Raw genomic sequence first — 26,421 nt, 5'->3', positions numbered from 1 at the left:
AAAACACACCATGATTTCACTGTTTAATTGCAATCTCAGTTTTCAGGAAGCAAAGAGAAACAAGATACATAATCGATGTTTCTCTTCCGTTCGGCTTTCAGCCTAAATGGTCCTGTGCTTTTATTGGCAAAGTAGGGCAGGTAATAACAGTGAACAAGAAACCTATTCTAAGAAGAACTGGCTCAAGTGAAGTACCACTACATCATGAGTGACTCAACCATCTACTCGAGAGTGATTACTCTGCAACGATGAAGCCATGCTAATTGGACAATGGCTTGCTGCCAGTTCATGTTGGCATGACCTACAATACCCTTGGCTGACGGCCATGATGTTTCTCTAGCACACTTTTTTTTTTTTTTTTTTGGTAATCTGGATGGGAAGTGGAAATAATTTTTAAAAACTCTCCCCAGTGCTATTTAAGTTCTTATCATGAATTAAAAGTTTAATTAAGTACCCTGTTAAAGGCCCGGGTTCTATGATTAAATATGACAAAATAATAGTTATGATTACTGATCAAGTGACGAACTTTACAGCTCTGAACTTTGTCTTTAAAGCTATTATTAATCTTAACTGAAATAGCTAAGAGACTCCATAATAGGGAAAAGAAAGAAACGTAAGGGACATTTAATACATATATACGGAAGAGGTTTAAAATGAATAGATTTGCCGGTAACTAATTTTATAAAATGTAAGGCAAATGCCTTTACTGTCAAAGGCTTTGTTTAAATCCATTTAGAAATGTTGACTACTGAGGTCATCTCCTATGATCTAGGAATAAATAGGTATAGTGAAAAGAACCCTTAAACTGGCTTTAAATCAGGTCACTTAAAAATAATTTTTAGATATGTCTTAGTTTTTGTCAACTCAACTCCTACTATGCCAAAATAGGAGCGCATTTCTGCTAAGTTTCTTTAAATAGGACTTACTGGCCTCAGGATTTAAAAAATGTAAGAGGTTTGGAAACAGCTTATGCATTTCAGTTTTAAAATTAGCTATTGCTGTGGCTATTTTCCACACCAGATTTCCCTCCCTCTGTATCAGCACCATTGAGCAGCCTTTGGAGATGGAATCACAATAGTATTAGCTCTTCTTTTCTTGGCTTCACTTTATTACTCCCCCATTTGAGACTGAGGCCCAGATTTCAGGGCTGGAAGTCACCTTTATGTTACTATAAATAAGTTCTGCCTTTAGGCATTTCAAAATTATCAGCATGATTCTAGGACTTGAAAACTTCTTACTTGCCAGCAAGTAGTTACCTGGAATATTTTGACTTATTATTTATTTGCTTTTTTTTTTTCATCTGCTACCAAGTCTCACTAATGCAACCTGGAAAATTGCACCAGAGCTTTTAATGAGGATTCTGAGGTAAGAGCCATTTCATCAGAGAAGACTGTGCTTTCCTTTTATGGGAATAATAGCACCTCTTGTTTATATGGCACCATCCTTCCAAGGAGCCTAACAGATCGCATTTCAATAATCTGAAGAGCAGCCCTGCAAGTCAGGCTGGTCACCAGGACTGCTACTCCCTACTCACATTGAAATCGAGGTCATTAAATGCAGATATGTTTTTCAAAATCCTAAAACCTTCGGAAATGGTGAGAGAGCAATGATCGGAATCGTCTACTACTTGCTTGTGTTCTAGGTTATCAAACAGCCCTGTGGTTCTACAGCTCTTTAACTCTCGTCTCTTGTAAGACCATTTCTGAAAAGTCAGGGAGAATTCATGAAGATAAGTAGGAGAAGTGAGCTAGCTCCTCTTGAGAAATCCTGTGGCTCTTTCCTTTCCTGACTCGTTTGCCTCCCACCTCCGTGGCCTTTCCCTACCGTCTCCATCCAAGCATCTCTCCTCTCTTTCTGACCAGTAGGATTTATTCTCTCCCTCTGGCAGGAACCTACAAAGTTCAAGGGCTATGAACCCACAGCACAGGGTCAGACCTCAGAGATCACTTTCAGATAAGGATGTGCCTTGCTAAGTTGAGTCTGCCCACTTGCTCAGTAGACGCCATCCTCTTTCAAGTACCTAAGGGCATTTATTTAGCAATTGGTCTTCTGTCTCCTGTATTATCAAGTTTTCTCTCTCTTTTGCAACACTGCCATCAGCCCAAGTCTTAGTCAGGATGGGCTAGGTTGTGCTCAGGAAACAAACACCAACTCTCAATGGCTTAACATAAAGGCTCATTTCTCATTCATGTCGGAGTCTGATTTGAATCACATGGCTCTTCTCCAGCAGTGACTCAGGGATCTGGGCTACCGTTCCAACATCTCGGAGTTCCTGGAGTTCTCTGACACCGCTTAAATGGATGGGAAAGAACATGAAGAACTCATACCTACTTTTAACTGTCTCAGACCAGAAGTGACCCATGACTTCTACTCATGTTTCTTTGGCTACATCTAGTTACATAGCATGCCTGATTGTAAATTTGGTCTTCCTGTGTGTCCAGGAAAGAGAAGAAAATTGGATGTGGGTGAATACTGATCATCTTTACCACAGAGTGAAAACATGAAAAACAAATTTCTTCCCACTTAAAACAAAACAAAACAAAACAAAACAAAACAAAACAAAACAAAGGAAATCTTTAACACCATTTCCCTCCAGCTGCTGGCCCATTTTTCTGCTCCCTTTAACTCAAAAAGCCTAAAAAATGTAGCCTACCTTAGCTTTTAAATTCCTTTCTTTCCATTCTCTTTAGAACACAATTACGTTTTTTTTACATCCCACTGCTCCCCCCAAAAGTGCTCCATGAAATCACAAATGGCTTCCAATCTGCTAGATGGTCAATTTTCAGCCTTCATCTGAGCTGACTATTAGCAACATTTGACATAGTTATTAACTCTCCTCCTTGGAATGCTTTCTTTACCTGGCTTTCAGGACATTATGTATTTCTGCTTTTCCTTCTATCTCAATGGCTGTTCCTTCTTGGTCTACCCCATTGGCTCCTCTTTATCTCTCTGACTTCTTAATTCTAAAAAGCCCCAAGGTTCAATCCTGGGACCTCTTTTTTTTTTTTTTCCTTCCTTATCTACACTTACTCTCTTGATGATTGTATTTTGTCTTATGCCTTTCGGAATCCCCAATAATCTGGTATTAAAACTTCTATCTCCAGGTTGAACTTGTCCCATGAATTCTAACCATGCATATCCTACTGTGTACCAGACATCTCTACTTTGATGTTAACACACACCTCAAACGTAATGTGTACGAAATAGAACTCTTATTCCCATTCTTACCACTTGAAACCTACTTTTCCCCGTCTTCACCAATGCCAGTTAATGGCAACCCCATTCCAACAGCTCAGACCCCAACCTTGGAGTTCTCTTTAACTCCTTTCTCTTCTTCCATCCTATAAGGAAATCCTGTAAGTTCCACCTTAAAAATATCACCAGAATCTGATACTGATCATCACTCTATTGCTATCACTCTGATCTAGGCCATTGTGTCATGCCTGGGTTGTTGCCTTAGCATCTTAAATGTTTTCCTTGCTTTTGCCTTTGCCCTCTCTTTCAATCTATTTTCTTTCTCTCTCTCTCTTTTTAAATATTTTATTTATTTATTTATTTGACAGAGAGAGAGAGAGACTGAGTGGCGTGTGAGAGCACGCACAAGCAGGGGGAGCAGCAGGCAGAGGGAGAGGGAGAAGCAGACTTCCCACTGAGCAGGGAGCCCAATGTGGGACTTGATCCCAGGACGCTGAGATCATGACCTGAGCCGACGGCAGACGCTTAACCGACTGAGCCACCCAGGCGTCCCTCTTTCAGTCTATTTTCATATAGCAGTCAAAATGATCTGCAAAACCCTCCAAATGACCTCCCAGCTCATTCCAAGAAAAGGTAATGTTTCTAAAAGGTGCACAGCCTGGTCCTGTTACGTGACATGCCCCCTCCCATCCTACCACCTGCTCATTCTGTTACAGTATGTCAATCATGCCAGGCCCATTCCAGCCTCAGAGCTTTTCCTTGCTATTCCTTCTGCCTAGACCACCCAGATGTCAGCATGGCTGGCTCCTTCACCTCCTTCAAGTCTCTAGCCAAAGTCATCCCCTTGAAAAGGTCCTTTTTAACCATCCTATCTATCTATGTATCTATGTATCTATGTATCTATGTATCTATCTATCTACTTATTGAGTATAGTTGACACTCAATGGTACCTTAGTTTCAGGTGTACAACATAGTGATTCAATAAATTTATACATTATTCTACGTTCCCCACAAGTGACTATCTGTCACCACACAATGTCATTGTTGACCACCGTATTTAAAATTGCAGGGCCCTGACATTCCTTAGCCCCCTTCTGTTTTATTCTCAATGGTATCTAACCAAGTACATATTATATTTATTTTCTGTCTCTCCTCCTTCTCCCCCACTGGAATATAAACTTAGTTTTGTTCCCTAGGTTCACCCAGTAGCTAGAACAGTGCCTCCTGGTAAATAGCAGGGCCTTGATACATATTTGTTGAATGAATGAAAAAATGAATGAGGAAACAGAAGCCCAAAGAGGCTGACTGGCTTGGTCAAGACCTTAGATGTGGTTAGTGCCAAGGTTCAAACTGTGGTTTTCCCAGCAACTCATGGCTGATGCTCCTTAAATCTAAAATTTTGCCTATTACTCTTCTTCAGTGTTTTGTCGAGGTGGTGAATGGAGGGAGGCCAAAGGGCTGGCTCTGTGCTCTGGGGTGGGTGAGTGTTTTGTTCTTCTTATCTTGGTCATGCCACTCTCCAAATACCTCAGTTACTGTTTCCCATCAATTCTCACCTCCCCCAAAGTTACACGCAGGCTAAGAACGCTGTTGGCAGCTTGTGCTACAGTGTTAGGTACTTGCTGTAGTATTACACACCGAAAACACTGCCCAAAGATAATCATGACAATCTTACTGCTCCTTTCAAAGACTGGGCCTAAGCCATCCCAGAGACGTTGACAGCTTTCATCTCCTCTAGAAACTTTCAATCAAGAAGATTCCATAATTCCTATTTGGTCTCTGTGCTTGGCAGTACTATTGCAGATTGTACCCTTTATTGCACCCTGTGGTTAAGACTTAACAAAAAAAAAAAAAAAAAAAGAAGAAGAAGACTTAACAAATGCTTTTGCTTCAGAATCCTTCTGGGTCAGTTTTCCTTTTTGTTTAGCACTGCAAAAATGAGATCTGCCCTAAAATGTTGAGAGAGAGAGAGAGAAGTGAAAGAGAGAGAAAGCAAAAGACAGAGATAGAGAGTGAGAGCAAGCCAAAGTCTGAAATATATTTATACCTAAGAAAGCATGTGGTCCACCTGAGGAGGCATACTTACCCCTAGCCAACAGCTATTCTCTGCATGAAACCTCTCCCTTCTCTAGAGGGTGAAAGACCATGGGCAGTAAAGCCCAAAGAAAGGTGGTAGAGCTTTGGCTCTACCCTCTCCTTGTTTTAAAAATATTTAGTTTTCACAAATAAAAACTGTATATATTTAAGGTATACAATGAGATGTTTTGATATGTGCATGTGAACTGTGAAATGATTACTACAATCAAACTATTAACATATCTATCACCTCCCATGGTTATCATTTGTGTGTGTGTGTGTGTGTGTGTGCGCGCGCGCGTGCGGTGAGAACAATTGAGATCCATTCTTTTAGCAAATTTCAATTATATAATACATTATTTTTAACTATAGTCACCATGCTGTACCCTATGTTTCTGGAACTTATTCATCTTATAACTGAAAGTTTGTACCCTTTGATCAATATTTCCACTTTTGCCCCATCCCCTCCCCGAAGCTTCTAATAACCACCATTTACTCTCTGTTACTATCATTTGCCTTTTTTTAGATGCCACATACAGTGAGATCCTGCAATATTTGTCTTTCTGTGTCTGGCTTGCACTTAGCATAATGTCCTCCAGGTTTACTCATGTTGCTGCAAACAGCAGGATTTCTTTCCTTTCCTGAATACTATTCACACACACAGCACCTTTTCTTTATCCAGTCCTGTCAATAGACAAGTTGTTTTCACATCTGGACTATTGTGAATAATGCTACAGTGAATACGGGAGTGCAGATATCTCTTTGAAATAGTGATTATATTTCTTTCAGATATATACCCCAAAGTGGTATTGCTGGGTCACCCTGGGAGTTCTGTTTTTAATTTTTTGAGGAACCTCCACCCTATTTCCACAGTGGCTGCACTGATTTACATTCCCACCAACAGTGCACAAGGGTTGGTTCCCTTGTCTCCACATCCTCGCCAATACGTGTTATCTTTGGACTTTTTGATAACAGACCTTGGCAATAACCTCTTAACAGCTGCTCTTCCTCTGGCATTCTGGGAGAGCCCCGTAATTGGGGCTGCTAGGCAAACCCACTGTGGGTTCCATGTCTTCTAAGGAAACACACCCCATTCCTGCCCCCTGTGCTCGACACACCATAAAACTGACCTTCAGGGTTGTGATGCCATTTCCAGCATGGTTGGCGTCCAGCCCAAAACGGTCTCCATGACTACAGCTAAGGAGAGGTTTGTTGAGCCAACTTTAATACTAATGAGCAGTGTAGTAACGGCCTTGCAATGTTGGCACGTCAACCACTTTCTCTTCATCTCTTAGCACAAAATAGACTTACTAATTATAAACTAAATGATCTGTTTTATTATTTAACGAAAGTACTCAGTACAGTGCCTTACGTCTTACTTTTTGCTGATACACATTCTTGGGTGTGTTTTTCGATAGGGAGCCAATACTCAAGTCATATAAACTCTAGGGACTGTAATTCCATTTTAGGAAAAAAAAAAACAGAAAAGAAAAAACAAAAAAAAAGAGCAAGACATTTCCATTACTCCTTGACTTCCAGAAGGAGGCCTCTATTTTTGTTTCGCTCCCTTTTAGTTTAGAGGCTATATTGGGCACTGTGAGTGGCTCTAATTTGCTAGTAAGAGATTTGCCCATTGGGAGTCAGGAGTTTGGGGTAGAACTGCACAACTGGACAACTAGATACCAGAGCTGGGTTTGGTGTAAACTGACCAAGTAGGGGAGTGGGACAGGCAGCAGTATGTGTCTGGAAGTTTCATAGTCCAAGAAAGAGCTTTCAGACTCAGCCATGAGGGCCCCCTGAGAAGCACAGAGGCTGGCTAGGAAGTGTAGAGGTGAGCCAAGTGTGAACAAGGCCGGGACAAACCAGAAGTTGATTTGAATTTGGTGACAGGATAATGATGGGGTTTAAAAATTTCCAAGGAGCTAATCAAATGTTTTTTCTTTCTTTCTTTTTTTTAAAGATTTTATTTATTTATTTGACAGAAAGAGAGAGAGTGAGAGCACAAGTAGGCAGGGTGGCAGGCAGAGGGAGAGGGAGAAGCAGGCTCCCCGCTGAGCAGGGAGCCCGATGCAGGACTCAATCCCAGGACCCTGGGATCATGACCCGAGCCAAAGGCAGACGCCTAACTGACTGAGTCACCCAGGTGCAAATCTTTTTTCTTACATCATATGAGCCAAATGCCAATTAATTCCAAGCAGCTACTTTCCATGGTAATGTTTGGGATGTTTGCTTATTCACTACTTAATTCAAATTCTAAAGTCATTCACTGAGCTAAGTGGGACAATGACTCTAGAGCCTGCAAGGACATTTTAGTGTGCACACATGGAGAGAAAAACAATGCTTAGCACTTGGGGCCACAGGAGGGTGCTCTGAGCAGAGGGAGTGGGCTCTTGGAAGGAGGCCTCAGAAACAATTACAGGCCCACAAAGGAAAATGCCACTGTGGCTGGCTTGCATGCTCCATCAGCAAGATACTTAAAGCTGGGTTACTGACAATATGAATTTATGTTTCATAGGAAGGAAAAAAGATCTGGTTATATCTGAAGGTTTCACATACCTGAGCACCAGGTTTTAATGGTTTGGAAGTGTAGATAATGTAGAAATAGCAATCATTTTATATGACTAGGAAGAAAGAAAATCAACACATTGCAAATTCCCACTTAGTTAGAACACAAACAAAGCAAAAAGGCCAAATAGCAGATATTTGTGTGATGTCTATTCAGTGTGCCTCTTGCTTTAAAGGGCCCCTAATGCTGGGGCGTCTGGGTGGCTCAGTTGGTTGAGCATCCGACTCTTGATTTCAGCTCAGGTCATGATCTCAGGATCTTGAGGTTAAGCCCCTGAGTAGGGCTCTGTGCTCAGCGGGGAGTCTGCTTGAGATTCTTTCCCTCTGCCCCTCCCTCTGCACTCTCTGTCAAATAAATAAATAAATCTTTAAAAAAAAAAAAGAGTCCCTAAATGCCAAGGAAATAAGTGATTATCAGGGATTTGACCTAAAGAAACTTTTAGTTATGCCATATGCATTTATATTCTGGTTTCCTTTAAATTTTACTGTCTTGGTATTGTATTATGATAAATAATTCAAGGACTTCAGAGTTTTAGGGGTTTTTATGGGTAGAAACTAGGGCTCAGAGAGGGGTTTAAGTGACTAGATCAGGATCCCAGAGCTAACTGGGGGCAGGCCAGGGCTTAGGCACACGGTCCAGGAAGTCTCAAGATGGGGCCAATAGTCACTGAAGAGAGACTAAATTACATAAAATATGATTTTCATTTTAAATATATTTTAATATAACAGATTTTTTTTGAAAATCGGTAAAAAACATATAAATGAAATAGCTCTCAAACAGATACAGATAATAAATAAACTATAAGCTCCATCCTCTCCCCGAGATCATTCTGGATAATTGGAAGTTTCCAAATATTTCCAGAGAATTCCAGAATTGGAATAAACTGCAAAGGCATTCTTGCTGCCCATCTAGAGGAGAAGGGGTCTTAACATTTGATGAATGCCTACTATGGGATAGAGACCATGCTGAGAACTTCTATGTTTATCATCTCACCTAATGACAGGTTAAATATTTGCCCATTGACGTAGATGAGGAAAATCCAGCTCAGGATCACACCACAGCTGCCATTCCTTGCCCTTCCCACATTAGTTGATACATAAGTTTCCCTCCCTACACCAGCCCTGAGTACATTATCTGCAACCGATTTGTCCTTTTGCCTCTGGTACTGGGATCTTTCTAGTTATCTAATTCCTAGGGGTGTGAGGAGTGTGGTACTGGAGCCTTTCATGTGGGTACATAAAAAAGAAGAAGAATGTGAAAATGTTGAGTGCTTATGCAATCCTCACTCTTAGATGGCCTCTCCCTTGTTCTGCAGGGCTAACAGTAGATGTTGTTTAACAAGGGACTGGATCTGGTGACCCCCTCCGACCCCTGTGACTTGTCTGCATATTTGTTTTTTATGTTGAATTTGGATGCCTTTCTGTGGAGCAGGTGCTTGCCCCACCTCATCCTAGTGTCTTATACGCATCCTGCTTTATTCATTTTTATTATTTGCCAGGCCTCTGCAGGCATTTGGGTTTGTGACCCCTGGGATTTAATGCTAGTGGTACTATTAGCACCTCCCACCAGGGTCATGGGGTCTCTGCTGTCTTTCAGAGGTGCTGTGGGCCACTGCCCAACTCTGGGGCTCCAGTCGCACAGACTATAGATTTGAGCTGTAGCTCTGGGACTGTGCAGTGCACAGCCTGCACAACAGCTGGTGGTGGCCCCAGTGTTGCAGTGCACAGCCTGCACAACAGCTGGTGGTGGCCCCAGTGTTACACACTGCATAGATGCACAATGAAAGATTCTGGACCTGAACACACGGGTAAGGCCGCTCAGTGTTACCCTTGGTCCCATGTAAATGAAAGGGAGCGAAGATGATGGAAATAGAGGAATTGTATACACAGTTCAAAGGGTGACCAATTTCATGTTTTGTCATTATGAAGCCCATCTTTTAAGTTCCTGCAGCTTAGGCCATCCAACTGAATGGATGTCAACTCTCAACAGAACAGGTCCAGCTACTAGTGTCCCTACAGCACAGATACAACTGTACTCACTGAAGTAATTAAGAAACATGAGTAGGGTATTTTCAACAATGGTGAGAAAAGCAAGTTTGCACTTCTTAGAATCCTACCATATTAACTGTGAAAATTACTGATTGCTTTTACTTTTCCCCCCAAGCAAGGCAGGTGCTGTGAATACTCTCATTCTTTTACTCTCAAGGGAAATCAAGTGCTCCTTCAACCATCTGAAAGAGAAAAATCATAGCCACAGTCCCAGTGACTCAGATCCCACATCTAGGACTGTAGCAAACTTTTGCTGTCCTACTCAAAACCTGAAGAGTAAGTGAACCAGAAACTACAAGTGGCTGTGAGCCACAGGTGAGGTGAGGCTCCCCGACAAAGATGCTCTGCTCAGATTCATGCCTCTGAGATTTTAAGTGCATCAGATAGAAACTGGCTCTGCGGCAAACCTAATAGTGTTGGTGACTTGGACATCAGCCCCTGAGCAGGAATGGGGCCCAGGGTCCACCTTTTAGCTCCTACTTAGCCAACTGTCTACAGGTTGATAGACCTCCATGAGCAACCACACGAACAAACCAAACTACCGTACCTCCTCAGGCAAGCTGACCACCAAGTCATTTTTCGTCTGTCCAACCAGCGCCTGCCAGAAGTATTCACTGCATGCGGCCAGCACAGCCCGGTGGGCCCGGAACTCCTTCCTTTCCACGATCAGAGTCACGTCACAGAGAATATCCTTTTTCCGCTGGTCATTGAGGCCCAGGAGGATGTTGGTGCAGTGGACTGTGGACTCATACACATACATGGGGGAGTCAGGCTTCTCATCCACAGACATGCCGTTCACACCCTGAAAGAGAGAAAGGTGGGGTCACCAGAGCTACCTGAGTCAGATACAGAAGGTGAGAAGAATGTCACAGTTCCTGCGTCCCACGGCCATGAGCCAGGCAAAAAGGAGAATTGTCCTTTAGCATATTCATGTTCAGCACAATGAGCTCAGAAAACATACCTGGAAATTCATGTTCAATGGCTGACTTTTATCTTTCCTTTTACTGCGTCCTTTTACCCCATGGAAACAAAGCCAGGTCCCTTAATGAAACACCCAAAACATTTAAAACATATAGGTACTCTAAGATTTAGTAGTTTTGATTTTGCTATCCGACTGAAAAAGGAACTTCCACATACACATGGTCCCGATTCAAGTATTGATTGAGCTTTGTGTTAAGGGGAAATGAATCATTTTGAAGTGTTTACTATCCTCTCTTGACAAAGTACACGTAAACTCCTAGGTTGACGTTTGGCTAAGATGCCAAGCAGAGTAAATACCTAATCACAATACATAATTGAACAAGTGAAGTAAACGGTATGTGTACTACAGCATCGGTAGAGCGAGCTATCACAATTGCCCTCCGCCGCTTCAGGACAAAGCACAACCAACGGAATGCTGTTGTTGCTCACTAAATGCTCTTGAAAAGAAGTGGACTTGTGCTGTCATTATCCCAGCAGACTTGATATACATCCTCTTTCAGGAAACACAATATATCACATTAAGAGTCATAAAAAAAGATGTATTCCACAGTGAAGATTACTTTACAAAAGGGTTCTTTGCTTCAAGAAGTATCCACTGATGTACTTTAAAAAGTAGTGTCTATAACTAATTTACATAACATAGTTTTTCAGGAATGTCTACTACTAGTATGAATTCCAATAAAGTTTTACTTTCCTTTTGGCTTCACTCTTATTTATTTTAGTAACTTTAACCCACGATAAATTGCATATAGTTATAGTGGGTGGTTTGATATGTTTTAGCATATGTATGCATCACAATCAAGACAGGGAACATACCCTACATCAATCACCAAAAAAATCTTTCTATACCCCTTAATAGTCCTTCCCTTGCACCTCTCTGTACCCCCCTCCCTCCCAAAACTACAGTTCTGCTTTATGACACTATATATTAATTTGTATTTTCTATATTTTATGTAAATGGAATCATACAGATTATATTCCTTTATGTCTGGCTTCTTTTACTCAGCATGGTTATTTTGCAATTCCTCTATGTTGTTGTTATGTGCATCAAATGGTTGTTCCTTTATTGCTGAGTAGTGTTCCATTGTATGGATACAGCACAATTTTTTATCCATTCATCTATTGGCAGATCTTTGGGTGTTTCCAATTTTGGGCTATTACAAATAAAGCTGCTATGAATTAGTGTATAAATCTATGCATGAACATATGCTTTCATTTCTCTTGTGTAAATTCCTAGGGGTAGAATGGATGGATCATTTGGTATGTGTAAGTCTAACTTTTTGAGAGACTATCCCTGTTTTCTACAGTGGTTGTAGAATTTCACATTCCAACAGCAGTGTATGAGAGTTCTAGTTCTTTCACATTCTTGCCACAACTTGTTACACTTAGTCTTTCTAGTTTTGGCCATTCTAATAAGTATACCATGGTATATCTTTGTGGTTTTAATTTGCTTTTTTCTAATGACTGAAGATGCTGAACATTTTTCATGTGCTTATTTGCCATCTATTTACCATCTTTGGAGAGATGTGTACTCAGATTCTTTGTCCATTTTCTACTGGTCTGTTTCCTTATTACTGAGATTTGAGCATTCTTTATATACTCTGAATAAAAGTCCTTTATCAGATATGTGATTTGTAAGTATTTTCTCCAAGTCTGTAGCTTGTCATTCTCTCTCTCTCTCTTTTTTTTTAAGATTTTTAAATTTACTTTTTGACAGAGAAGGAGACAGCGAGAGAGGGAACACAAGCAGGGGGAGTTGGAGAGGGAGAAGCAGGCTTCTTGCGGAGCAGGGAGCCCGATATGGGACTCGATCCCAGGACCCTGGGATCATGACCTGAGCCGAAGGCAGACGCTTAACGACTGAGCCACTCAGGCACCCCTGTCTTTTCATTCTCTTAACAGTGTTTTTCGAAGAGCAGAAAGTCTTCATCTGATGAAGACCAATCAATTTTTTCTTTTATGGATCATGCTTTTGGTGGTATGTCTAAAAAATCTTTGCCTAAATCAAGGTCATATCTTTTTTTCAGGTTTATACATAGATATTACTATTTTAATGTAATTATAAATGATTTCGCTTTTTAATTTAAATTTCTGATTTTTCGTGGCTAGTATACAGTAATATAAATTGTTTTTGTGTATTGATCTTATATCCTGCAGTTTTGCCTAACTTGCTTATTAGTTCTCACAGCCTTATTTATTTATTTTGGTACATAACATAGATTTTGTAAAACATACATGTTGTCTGTGAATGAAGACATTTTACTTCCTTTCCAATCTGAATGATTTCAGTGTCTTTTTCTTGCTTATTGCATTGGCTAGAACCTCTAGTGCAATGTTGAATAGAAGTGGTGAGAGCGAACATCCTTGCCTTGTTCCTGATGTCAGGGGAACACTTCATCCTTTCACTGTTATTTATGACGGTAGCTATAGGTGCTTCATAGATGCCCCTATTGAGTTGAGGAAATTTCTTTCTATTCCTAATTTGCTGGGAATTTCTTTTTTTTAAAAAAGCAGGAATGGATGCTGGATTTTATTAAATGTGTTTTCTGCATGTATTGATAATCACATAATTTTTCTTTTTTAGTATGTTAATATGAATAATATGATTGATTTTTGAATGTTAAATCCATCTTGCATCTCTAAAATAAACTCCACTTGACCGTAATGTATTTGTCTTGTTATACATTGTTGGATTCATTTTTTTACATTTTGCTAAGAATTTTTGCATCTATGCTCATGTAGGATATTAGTCTGTAGTTTTCTTTTCATATATGTATTTTTAATCACAGTAATGCTGGTCTCACAAAATGAGTTGGAAAATATTTCTTCCTCTTCAATTTTCTAGAAGAGTCTTTGTAGGATTGGTATCATTTCTTCCTTAAATATTTGGTAGAATTTGCCTGTGAAGTCTCCTTGGCCTTGAGTTTTAACTACAAATTCAATTTAAAAAAAAAAAATTGTCTGCTGCTAGACAATTTTTTTTTTTTAAATTGAATTTGTAGTTAAAACTCAAGGCCAAGGAGACTTCACAGGCAAATTCAGCAGCAGGGGAAGAATGAAGGGGGGGAAATCGGAGGGGGAGAAGAACCATGAGAGACAATGGACTCTGAAAAACAAACTGAGGGTTCTAGAGGGGAGGGGGTTGGGAGGATGGGTTAGCCTGGTGATGGGTATTGAGGAGGGCACGTTCTGCATGGAGCACTGGGTGTTATGCACAAACAATGAATCATGGAACACTATATCTAAAACTAATGATGTAATGTATGGGGATTAACATAACAATAAAAAAAATTAAAAAAAAAAAAATTGTCAAATTCATTGGCATAAAGTTGTACATAGTATTTCCTTATTTTCCTTTTAATATTAGTAGAATCTTTGTTGAAGCTCATATTCCTGATATTGGGAATTTGTGTCCTCTTTCTTTCTTTTCTGACCAGGTTGGCTAGAGGTTTATAAATTTTATCAATGTTCCCAAGGAACTAGCTTTTGTTAAATTGATTCTTATTGTTCTATTTTCTATTACGTTGATTTCTGCTATCATCGTTGTACCCTTTCTTCTGCTTACTTTAGGCTTTAATTTGCTCTTTTTAATTTCTATTACCTTTTATTATTTTTTAGATTTTATTTTAATTCCAGTATAGTTAACATACAGTGTTGTATTAGTTTCAGGTGTAAAATATAGTTATTCAACAATTCTATATATTGTACACTCAGTGCTCATCATGATAAGTATACTCTTAAACCCCTTCACCTATTTCACCCATCCCCCCCACCCCAATCTCCCTACCTCCCCTCTGATAACCATCAACTTGTTCTCTACAGTTACGTATCCGTTTTTGGTCTGTCTCTTTTTTTTCTTTGTTCATCTATTTTGTTTCTTAAATTCCACATTTGAGTGAAATCATATGGCATTTCTTTCTCTGATTTATGTCACTTAGCATTAGACTCTCTAGATCCATCCATGTTATTGCAAATGGCAAGATTTCATTCTTTTTTATGGCTGAGTAATATTTCATTTATCACATCTTTATCCATTCATCTATTGATAGACACTTGGGCTGCATCCATAATTTGGCTATTGTAAATAGTGCTGCAATAAACATAGGGGTGCATATACCCTTTTGAATCAGTGTTTTCATATTCTTTGGGTAAATACCCAGTAGTGGAATTACTGGATCATATGGTAGTTCTATTTTTAAATTTCTGAGGAACCTCCATAATGTTTTCCACAGCGGCTGCACCAGTTTGCTTTCCCACCAACAGTGCAAGAGGATTCCTTTTTCTCCACATCCTTGCCAACATTTGCTGTTTCTTGTGGTTTTGATTTTAGCCATTCTGATAGGTGTGAGGTGATATCTCATTGTAGTTTTGATTGGCATTTCCCCAATGATCAGTGATGTTGAGCACCTATTCATGTCTGTTGTCCATCTGGATATCTTTGGAGAAATGTCTGTTCATGTCTTTGGCCCATTTTTAAATTAGATTATTTGTTTTTTGGGTGTTGAGTTTTATAAGTTCTTTACAGATTTTGGATACTAATCCTTTATCAGATAAGTCATTTGCAAATATCTTCTCCCATTCAGTAGATTGTCGTTTAGTTTTGTTGACTGTTTCCTTTGCTGTGCAGAAGCTTTTTATTTTGATGTAGTTTCAATAGTTTATTTTTGCTTTTGTTTCCCTTGCTTCAGGAGACATATCTAGAAAAATGTTGCTAAGGCTGATGTCAGAAAAATTACTGCCTGTGCTCTCTTCTAGGATTTTTACAGTGTTGGGTCTCACATTTAGGTCTTTAATCCATTTTTTTTTTTTAACATATATTGCATTATTTGTTTCAGAGGTACAGATCTGAGATTCAACAGTCTTGCACAATTCACAGCGCTTACCAGAGCACATACCCTCCCCAGTGTCTATCACCCAGTCACCCCATCCCTCCCACCCCATCCCCCAGGTCTTTAATCCATTTTGAGTTTATTTTTGTGTATGGTGTAAGAAAGTGGTCCAGTTTCATTCTTTTGCATTAGCTGTTTAATTTTCCCAACACAATTTGTTGGAGAGACTGTCTTTTCCCATTGCATATTCTCGCCTCCTTTGTCAAAGATTAATTGACCACTAATTTGCTTTTCTTTTTCCAGTTTCCAAAGGTGGAAGTTGAGTTCTTTGATCTGAGATCTTTCCTCTTTTCTAAGAAAAGCTTTAATGCTATACATTTCACTCCAAGTAGTGCTTTAGCAACATCTCACAAATTTTGAAACGTTGTTTTAATTTTCATTAATTTTAAAATGCTTTCTAATTTCCCTTTTTGTTTCTTTCTTAATGTATAAATTATTTGGAAATGTTATTTAGTTTCCAAATGTTTGAAGGAGTTTCCAGATATCTTTCTATTATTGTTTTCTGATTTAATTCCATTGTGGTCAGAGAACAAACTTTGAATGACTTCAATCCTTTTAATTTATGGAGACTTGTCTTATATCCCAGAATATGGTCTATCTTGGTAAATATTCCGTATGTATTTGAAAGGAATGTGTGTTCTGTTGTTGGCTGGAGCGCTCTGTAAATATCAATTAAGTCAAGTTGTATAATAAATGTTGTTCAAATCTTCTGAATCTTTATTAATTTTCTGTCCAAGGTATTGAGAAGAGTCACTGAAATCTCAACTATAATTGTAGATTTACCTATCAGTTTTTGCTTCATGCAGTTTGAAATCCTGTTATTAGATGCATACATGGTTAGAATTTTTATTTTCTCTTGATGTATTTATTCCTCTATCACAAAATGACCCTTTAATTCCTGGAAATATCATTTGCTTTGAAATCTAATTTGTCTGATATCAATAGTCACGTCACCTTTTTTTGCTTAGTGTTAGCATTAGTGTTGGCATCTTTCCCCCTACTTATCCTTTTTTTTTTTTTTTTTTTTAAAGATTTTATTTATTTATTTGAGAGAGAGAGAATGAGAGACAGAGAGCATGAGAGGGAGGAGGGTCAGAGGGAGAAGCAGACTCCCTGCCGAGCAGGGAGCCCGATGTGGGACTCGATCCCGGGACTCCAGGATCATGACCTGAGCCGAAGGCAGTCGCTTAACCAACTGAGCCACCCAGGCGCCCCCCCCCCCCACTTATCCTTTTAATCTATTTGTGTCTTTATATTTAAAGTGTATTTCTTGTAGGCAACATATAGTTGAGTCTTGCTTTTTAAAAAAATCCAAGGGATGCCTTGGTGGCACAGTCAGTTAAGCATCAGACTCTTGGTTTCAGCTCAGGTCGTGATCTCAGGGTCGTGAGATTGAGCCCCACATCAGGCTCCGCTGCTTAAGACTCTTCCCTCTCGCCTCTCTAAAATAAATAAATCAATCTTAAAAAAAGTCCAATCTGAATATCTCTGACTTTTAATTCTGGTATTTATACCATTTACATTTAATGTTATTATTGACTTGGTGGGGTTCAAATATGCCATTTTGAAACTTGTTTTCTCTTTGTCCCATCTGTTCTTTGTTCCCTTTCTCCTCACTCTCTGTTTTTATATTAACAGTATTTTTTATAATTCAAGCTTATCCCCTTTTTTGGCACATTGTTTTGTTATTTTATTGGTCACCTAGGGTTTATAGTATGCTCCTTTAAATTATCACAATCTATCTTCAAGTGATATTATACCACTTCAAATAGAGTATAAGAATCTTACAATAGTATGCCTCCGTTTCTCCCTTCTTGGTCATGCATTTTACTTCCACAAATGTTATAAACCCCACACTACATTGTTATTATTTTTGTTTAAACTATTTACAGAGATTTAAATAGCAAGAAAATAAAGTGCGCACACACACACACACTTTTCTTCTGCCTGAAGTACTTCCTTTAATATGACTTGCAGTGTGGATATGTTTGTGTCTTAGCCTGGGCTGTTATAGCAAAATAGTAGAAACTGGGTAACACAAACAATAGGATTTCTTTCCCATAGTTCTTCAGTCTGGGAATTCCAAGATCAAGGCACCAGCTGATTTTGGTTCTTTGGTGAGGGCTCTCTTCTTGGCTTGCAGATAGCTGCCTTCTCACTGTCTTTGCACAGGGAAGAGGAAGAGGTCTAGTCCTGTTTTTTTTTACAAGGATACTAATCCCATCTCCATCTCCAAAGACCATTGCATTGGGGTTAGGGCTTCTGGAGGTGGACCTAAGCATTCGGTCCATCATAGTTGGTGATGTATTCTTTCAGTGTTTGTTTCTCTTAAGAAGTCTGCCCCCTTCATTTTGGAAGTTATTTTTGCGGGGTATAGATTCTAGATGACAATTTTTTTCTTTTCAGTACTTTGAAAAATGTCATTGTACTGTCTTTTCATATGCATGGTTTCCAATGAAAAATCTGCCTTCATCCTTATCTTTGTTCCTCTATATGTAATGTCTTTTTTCCTTCTAGATACTTTTAAGATGCTTTCTTTATCACCTGTTTTGAGCAATTTGATTATGATGTGCTTTGGTGTAGTTTTTCATGGTTTTTGAGCTTTTTGAATGGGTGGATGTAGTTTTCACCAAATTTGGAAGCATGTCAGACATTATTTATTTGACTACTTGAATGGAGACTATCTGAAATTGTCCCACAGCTCACAAATGCTCTGTACATTTCTCTTTCTGATAGTCTTTTCTTCTCTGTGTGTTTCATTTTGGACAGTTTCTATTGCTAGGCCTTCAAGTTCATTAATCCTTTCTTCTGCAATATCTAATCTGCCATTAATTCCTTTCACAATAATTTTCATCTCAGAAACTGTGGTTGTCATCTCTAAAAGTTCAATTTGGGTCTTTTTTATATCTCCCATGACTCTACTTAAGATAGTCAATCACTCCTCTAACTTCTTGAACATTTGGAATACAGTTATAATAACTACTTCTGTCTGTTAATTCTAACATCTGTGTCAATTCTGGTTTAGTTTTGATCACTGTTTCTCTTCATTATGAGTCATATTTCCCTGCTTCTGTGCATGCCTGGAAATTTTTGATTGGAGACAGACATTGTGAATTTTACCTTGTTGGATGCTTGATACTTGTGTGTTGTTATTAACATTCTTAAACTTTGTCCTAGGACTCAGCTGAGTTATATGGAAACAGTTCGGTCCTCCAGGTTTAGTTTTGAGATCTGTTAGGTGGGAACAGCAGCATTTCATCTAGAATTCCTTATTCCCCACTACTGATTCAAGACTCTTCTGAGTATTTTACCCAATGCCCCTTGAATTAAGGGTTCTCTAGTCTGGCTGGTAGGAACAGGTGTTATTCCTGATCCTCTGTGAGCTCTGAGTACTGTTCCTTCTAATTGTTTTGGGTCTTTCTTTCCCCGTTTTTGGTATTTTTCTCACACACATGGGCTAATGAGTACACTGCAGAATATTTAAGGGAAACCCTCTGCAGATCTCTGGAGTTTTCTCTCTGTGAAGCTCTCTCTTCTTTGCTACCCTGCTTTCTGAAGTGTAGCCACTACAGTCTCTCCTGACTATTAGGTCTCCTCAACCCAGGAGTCAGCCAAAATCTTCTTTGGTTTCTCTTTCCCCTACCATTGTCTGGAAACACTCTCAAAACAGTCAGCTGGGCTCAGCTTGTTTTCCTTCTTTTAGGGGTCAATGTCTTTTGTTTCTTGGTGTCCAATGTTTTGAAAAGCATTGTTTGATATATTTTATTTGTTTTTATAGTTGTTTCAGGTGGGAGTAAATTTAGTAACTCTAGTACCTGTTATTCCATCTTGGCTGGAAGTAAAATCCTGGATTTAGTCTTTATGTTACAGTTACACCAAAAATGTTACAAACAATAACTTATCACTTTGCTAACCATATAGTATAAACTTTGCTCTACTATAAATGATGATTTGTAATAACCTAGTTTACAAAAATATTTCTGCAAAAATGAACATTTAGTTCTTTGAATTTCAATAAAAGATAAAGTATCTGTAAGCTTTATTACCTGGAATCATTTTTATACAGTAAGAATAACATTTTAAATGACACAATTCAGTTACAATGACCATAAGCCATGGAGCAAACTTTGAGTTTGCATGGCGTCTGTCTTTACGACTAGTTAATTGCTGCTAAATTCTTTTTTACCTAGTAAGAAGACAAGTATTTTTTTCCATTCTCTCAAGATTAAATGATTATTAAGAAAGCATACCACATTGTATAGAAATCAACATTATCTCCCATAATTCTGTGCATCTGGAACTATAGAAATGTCACTGTCCCTGCCCCATATCTTCAAATTAACATTCTCAGGTCACAACAATGAGTCTTCCCAAAGGGGACCTTCCAGAAAAACAAGCTATTTCCTCAGCTCATATTTCCCTCCTTTTGCAGCATGCACTGGCAGTCTGTCCAAGATGTATATATACTGGGGAGTAATGAAGGGATCCATCAGCAAACCCACAGTTGTTGACAGTCATAAGATTAGAGACAAACACAAAGGGATAGGTCAATATACTGGCAAAAAATCCTGTGACAGCTTGGGAATAACTCTTCATTTTACTGATGGTGGAAACCCCACTGTCCAGTGCATAGGTATTGATGAGGTAGGCCAGTGAGGGACAGAGCCACAAATAAATGATGTCACCTAGGAGGCGAGATATAAGACTTGCAAAAAATTCTAGGTTGCCCTCTTCATGATAGATGATTACTATGGAGTTACAAAGTCCACAGTACTTGGATTTTCTGCCAATGATGTGTACCACAGATCTCAGAGTGATCACGTGGAAGGAATGTGTGGTGAGCATAGCAGCAGAACGGGCCATCATCTCTCAAGACAACCTCGATAACTTGGTGGCAGGAAGGCGTGACTTCTTTCTGTACATTTCCAGGGCCTAAATCCTGTAAAACTTTACCATGGACCACAGTTCCAAGGACTCCTGAACACAGTCTTGGAGTTAAGCCTGTGAATAACCCATGCTTCCCACTGATGCTCACAATGTGCTGAACATAACAAAACAGACCCGGAGGCTGACATACTTGCTGCCCCAAAATATTTCATCCTATTGTTGGAGGAAGAGGCTCATATCCCACTCGGATGAGCACCTTCACATACATGAATTGCTGGGACAGGATGGTGAGACCAGAGCCCAGGAGTACCTGACTGGTCACGACTGCCATGATGGCACATGTGGACTGAAGACAAATATTTCCTATTCTGGCATCTTTTACATGAAATATTTTCAGGATTTTCTTATCTCCTATAGAGGGTCTCAAGTCTGATTTATTTTCTCTATTCTTAGTTCTCAAATTATTACTCACCTCCTATCACGCTCGGTTTTCTCAGTCAGTGGAAATTTATTTATTTAAGTCACAATAGCTTACATGTAGCAGGCAGTACTCAAAATTAGGTGGAAAAATTAATGTTCTACAATGTAAGTGGTACACTTAATTCATAAAAAGCAGGAGATTTATAAGAGATATCTCATTTTTCCAATCCATTTATGGGTAATTAATATTAATGCACCTACACCAAGAAGAGAGGAGCTTGCTATAAAGGATACAAAGCCTTAAGTTCTTTAGTGAAACATGAAATGAAAGAAAGTCCAAAGAGAAATAAAGTGAGGTGCAGTGGAAGGAGGAGTATACCTGGGATCTAGGTCTTTTGATCTAGCTCTTGCACTGACCAGCTTTGTGGATTTTGGATAAACTGCCTAACTCTCTCTGGACCTGCTTCCATATTTGTAAAATGAAAAGTCTGAGCTAGAAGATCAGCAAAGTTCTTACATGGCTACAATTCTCTGAGTCTTAGAGTCTATAAAAGAAATACCTAATTGGTCACAGGCAATGGGTCACTGTCACTGTAGTCGAGAGAAGTAGCTTTCTTTGGCCTTATAAAGACCATTCACATATACCCTCTTTTATTGTTGTTGATGTTGCATGGCTTAAAAGAAACTGCCTCCACAGAGGTGGTTACAGGGAATGGGATGGACAATATGAAGGAAAAATCCTTCTGGGAGAGAGGGAACTAGTACCCCAACCCCTGCTCTCATAGGTTCCAAGTTAGGAAGATCTGTCTGGATAGACCATGATATCCCTGAGTAAAAAAAAATTTTAAAAAGGTGAAATTAGCTTTTGGAAATGGAGAATCCAAATCTAGGAAGACATTTTGGCACAACATGTGGTGCTAATGCTATTAGCTCTTTCAGTCCTAGACATCTTAGCCCATAGGTTTGTTCTGGGAACCATGGCTGCGTAAAGGAGCATAAACTAAAATAATTATGTCACCTGGAAACCCAGTGTGGAGTTCCACTGAGGTCCGAGCGGGGGCTTGGCTGCTATACAGCAGCACTGGATGAGAGTCTACACCACCAGGTGGGGAGCAGTCATCGATAGTGGTGAAGCCAAGGCAGTGCAGTGGGTGAACTCTCAGACTGCAGTTCATAAGCAAGATGGTCTCTTTCTGGTCTAAGATATCTGGGGGGAGGGGGCCTCAAGGAATGATTCAATATCCTGCTAGGGCACGTTTGGGAAAGTAAGGGGGCTATGGTGATACGTGCTCCTGAGTCGATGAAGAGGCTATGATAGTCACATGAACACGGATGTCTGCTTTTTGGGTTAAACCTTCCAGAAAGTTTTAGAAGACACTTAAAACAGATTAGATCTGTTCATCAAACGGTATAATCTAAAATCTATCATTCCCATGAAACTGTTGCTAGACTTTAACCTGTCTGAGGATTTTCTTGCTTTTATTACATTATTCCTGGATAATCCTTCCTTATGCCATGCCAGCACCACTCTCTTCCTCTTGGCCTTTACATTCCTATTGGATCTTATCACACCCCTCACTGTTGGCCCCTCTTCAAGCATAATGGAACATACTGTTTCTTCTTCTTTTAGAAATCAGTCAGCCCTTCTCATCCTCCAATTATCATGGGTGCTCTTCTAGGAACTCCCTCCAATTTGTCTGTTTTTGACTCACCAATTCCAACCTAAATTCCGTTTCTCCTATCACTGCATTATGTCCCATTAAGTTTCTTTTTTTTCCACTTGCTTTGCTAATATTAATTAAAAAACATTTTCCCCCCTAATGCAGCAAATCCTGAAATCTGCAGCAGGACCCATGGGATCTAAGAATGAAATACTTTGTAGTGAGTAACAGAGCCCAGAATAGCATGTAGGAGTCTGACAGCCAGTCTTTACACTAAGCATTAGACAATGTGTTAAAGTGTGTAGACATTAGCTGAAATCAGATTGTAAGGAAGCCTTCCAAAGGTTCTGATTTGGGTTTTGGCTGGATCTCATTCTTCTTTTTGTAGGCCAAAAAACCCAGCTGCACATGTACATACACATATACCCCAATCATCTTATCATATGGTTCAGCAGTAAAAGTTAATTACTATTATTTTCTCATAATATGCTCATTCCTTCAAAAAACTACACAGACCACAATTCTTATTAGTCAAAGATACAATATTAATGAATACAGACTTGCTTATTCACTTACTCATTCAGTCTTCATTCATTATTGGTTCATATTCAGAAATTAAAACGTCTGACACTTAGTTCTGAAGGTTAAAAGTATAAATCAAAAAACCAAAAAGAAAAAAATCTACAGTGGGAAATGTGAAAAGCTGAAATTCACAAAAAAGTAGAATGTTAAGTTTTTCAGACAACCTGTCATGTCTAGAATGGTTCACATGAAAAGAAATGAATACACCTTGCAGGTAATGAAAAAGACCAAATTAAAAACCATTTCATTTGAAATTCCAACCACATTTCCCAGAGAAACAGGGCATTAAGTAAATACTTCTGTGAATCACATACTAAATTATTTAGTAATTGCTGAGTAAATTCCTGCTCTTATCAAGCATGCTTTTTTTTAAGTTATTTACAATGAAACCATAAGGGTTAGTCTTTATAAAAGAAAGTTATCAAGTCTATAGAAATTTTCGAGTGCATAGTGCCATTAAAATTACTAAGTTATTGCTTTTGGGTTGGAAACACTTTTCAATTGCATCAAGACTCAAACTTCTTACTTAAAGTGTAAAGCAATCCAATTTCAGTATTTTATAATGGAAAACTGCAGTGCCTGTCATTTAATGTCTCTAATGCCTTAGATAGCTAGAGTAAGGGCCTGACATTGAGCAGCTAAAACGTTCCGTGTTCTTTATTTACTCAAACACTCCATCTGCGTGTGTGCTTGTCAGTGCCAAGGGAACTGAAATTTAAGGCTGCTGTTAGAAGGAAGCACTTGCAATTGTATCATCAAATCCTTAATAGCTCTGAATGGTTCTTGTACTTCAACATAAACTTCCATTTTCTTTGACCTTTTGGGAGGAAGTTCAATTTACTGACACAGTTTGTGACAATGGTTTTACTGTACAGTTGAAAAAAAAATACGTAAGGAATTTAGGGACAATTATCATAAGTCCCAATTTTTGGGTAATTTTTGTTGCTGATGTTGTTTCACTCATTTTTAAAAAATAGACCGAAATAAAAAATAACCCAAGCTTTCTAAATATCTAGTAATAAAACAGTGATAAGTCCTCACACTTCGATATTTAAATGTGAACTGTATGAAGAGGCAGGCTGTGATGCAGAGGCTGAGCTAGAAGTCCTGGAATGTTGGTAGCAGAATACCACCAGCATTTTTCACAAGGCTAGAACAAACAATTTTAAAATTTGTATGTAACTGCAGAAGACCCTGAATAACCAAAGCAATTCTGAAAAAGAAAAGCAAAGCCTCCTGATTCTGGACTTCAAGCTATATTACAAAGCTGTAGTCATCAAGACAGTACGGTACTGTCACAAAAACAGACACATAGATCAATGGAACAGAACAGAAAACCTGGAAATGGACCCACAACTATATGGGCAACTAATCTTTAACAAAGCAGAAAAGAGTATCCAATGGAAAAAAAGTCTCTTCAGTGAATGGTGTTGGGAAAACTGGACAGCAACATGCAGAAGAATGAAACTGGACCATTTCATTCTCTTTACACCATACACAAAAATAAATTCACAATGGATGAAAGACCTAAATGTGAGGCGGGAAACCATAAAAATTCTAGAGGAGAACTCAGGCAGCAACCTTTTTGACCTCAGCCGTAGCAATTTCTTATTAGACATGTCACCAGGGGCAAGGGGAACAAAAGCAAAAACGAATTATTGGGACTTCATCAAGATAAAAAGCTTCTACATAGTGAAAGAAACAATCAACAAAACTAAAAGGCAGCCTAGGGGATGGGAGAAGATATCTGCAAATGACATACCTGATAAACGGTTAGTATCCAAAATCTATAAAGAACTCACTAGACTCAACAACCAAAAAACAAATAACCCAGTTAAGAAATGGGCAGAAGACATGAATAGACATTTTTCCAAAGAATATATCCAGATGGCTAACAGACACATGAAAAGATGCTCAACTTCACTCATCATCAGGGAAATACAAATCAAAACCACAGTGAGATACCACCTCGCGCCAGTCATAATGTCTAAAATTAACAACACAGGAGACAACAGGTGTTGGCGAGGATGCAGAGAAAGGGGAACCTTTTTGCATGCAAACTGGTGCGGCCACTCTATGGAGTTTGGAGGTTCCTCAAAACAGTATGGCGGTGCCTCAGAAAGCTAAAAATAGAACTACCCTTTGATCCAGCAATTGCACTACTAGGTATTTACTCAAAGGATATAAATACACATTTGAGGGGGCACCTGGGTGGCTCAGTCAGTTACGCACCTGACTCGGTTTCAGCTCAGGTATGATTTTATGGTCTTGAGATCGAGTCCCACTTTGGGCTATGCCCTGAGCATGGAGCCTGCTTAAGATTCTCTCTCTCCTCTTCCTCTGCCCCTTCCCTCCCTGCTCGCACTCTCTCTCTAAAAAAAAAAAACAAACAAAAAAAAAACACATTCAAAGGAGTACGTGCACCCTGATGTTTATAGCAGCATTATCAACAATAGCCAAACTGTGGAAAGAGCCCAAATGCCCATCAACTGATGAATGGATAAGGAAGATACGGCGTACATATACAATAGAATATTACTCAACCATCAAAAAGAATGAAATCTTGTCATTTGAAACAACGTGGATGGCGTTAGAGTGTATTGTATTATGTTAAGCAAAATAAGTCATTCAGAGAAAGACAAACACCATATAATTTCACTCATATGTGGAATTTAAGAAACAAAATGGATGAACATATGGGCGGGGGAGAGAGAGAGGGGGGGAAACAAATCATGAGAGACTCTTAGCTACAGAGAAGAAACTGAGAGTTGATGGAGGAAGGTGGGTGGGGAATGGGCTAGATGGGGGATGGGCATTAAGGAGGGCACTTGTTAGGATGAGCACTGGGTATTATATGTAAATGATGAATCACTGCACTATACTCCTGGAACCAATACTGAACTATATGTCAACTAACTAGAATTAAACAAAAAAAGAATGTTGGTAGTAGACTATATGTATTAATTTAAAGATAATAAAGAATTAAAGATATATTACACATCCACCAAACTGGAAAGAACTAAAAAGTTTGGCAATTTCAAGTGTTTGTGAAGATGTAAAGCAAGAGAGACTCTCATACATATGGACAGATTATGACCCAGTATTCCCATTCCTGG

At 39.0% G+C, this 26,421-nt stretch overlaps 1 protein-coding gene and 1 pseudogene across 10 annotated transcripts in view; both read right to left on the bottom strand.

The window, feature by feature from the left end:
- Window positions 1–26,421, bottom strand: part of BACH2 (BTB domain and CNC homolog 2) — a 350,588-nt gene that overhangs the window by 67,038 nt on the left and 257,129 nt on the right. For all 10 annotated transcript variants that reach the window (XM_032409268.1, XM_032409264.1, XM_032409265.1 and 7 more), the window contains one exon: window positions 10,433–10,687. In XM_032409268.1, the coding sequence (XP_032265159.1) occupies window positions 10,433–10,675 (243 nt within the window). In that variant the 5' untranslated portion in view covers window positions 10,676–10,687. The remainder of the gene's footprint in view (window positions 1–10,432; window positions 10,688–26,421) is intronic.
- LOC116635394 lies at window positions 17,909–24,484 on the bottom strand (annotated as a pseudogene).

This window comes from Phoca vitulina, unplaced genomic scaffold (assembly GCF_004348235.1).
Source record: "Phoca vitulina isolate PV1807 unplaced genomic scaffold, GSC_HSeal_1.0 scaffold11, whole genome shotgun sequence".
In the NCBI taxonomy this organism is placed as follows: Eukaryota; Metazoa; Chordata; class Mammalia; order Carnivora; family Phocidae; genus Phoca; species Phoca vitulina.
Note: the sequence above shows the minus strand (reverse complement) of the source record. Positions and strands in the feature narration are given on the sequence as shown.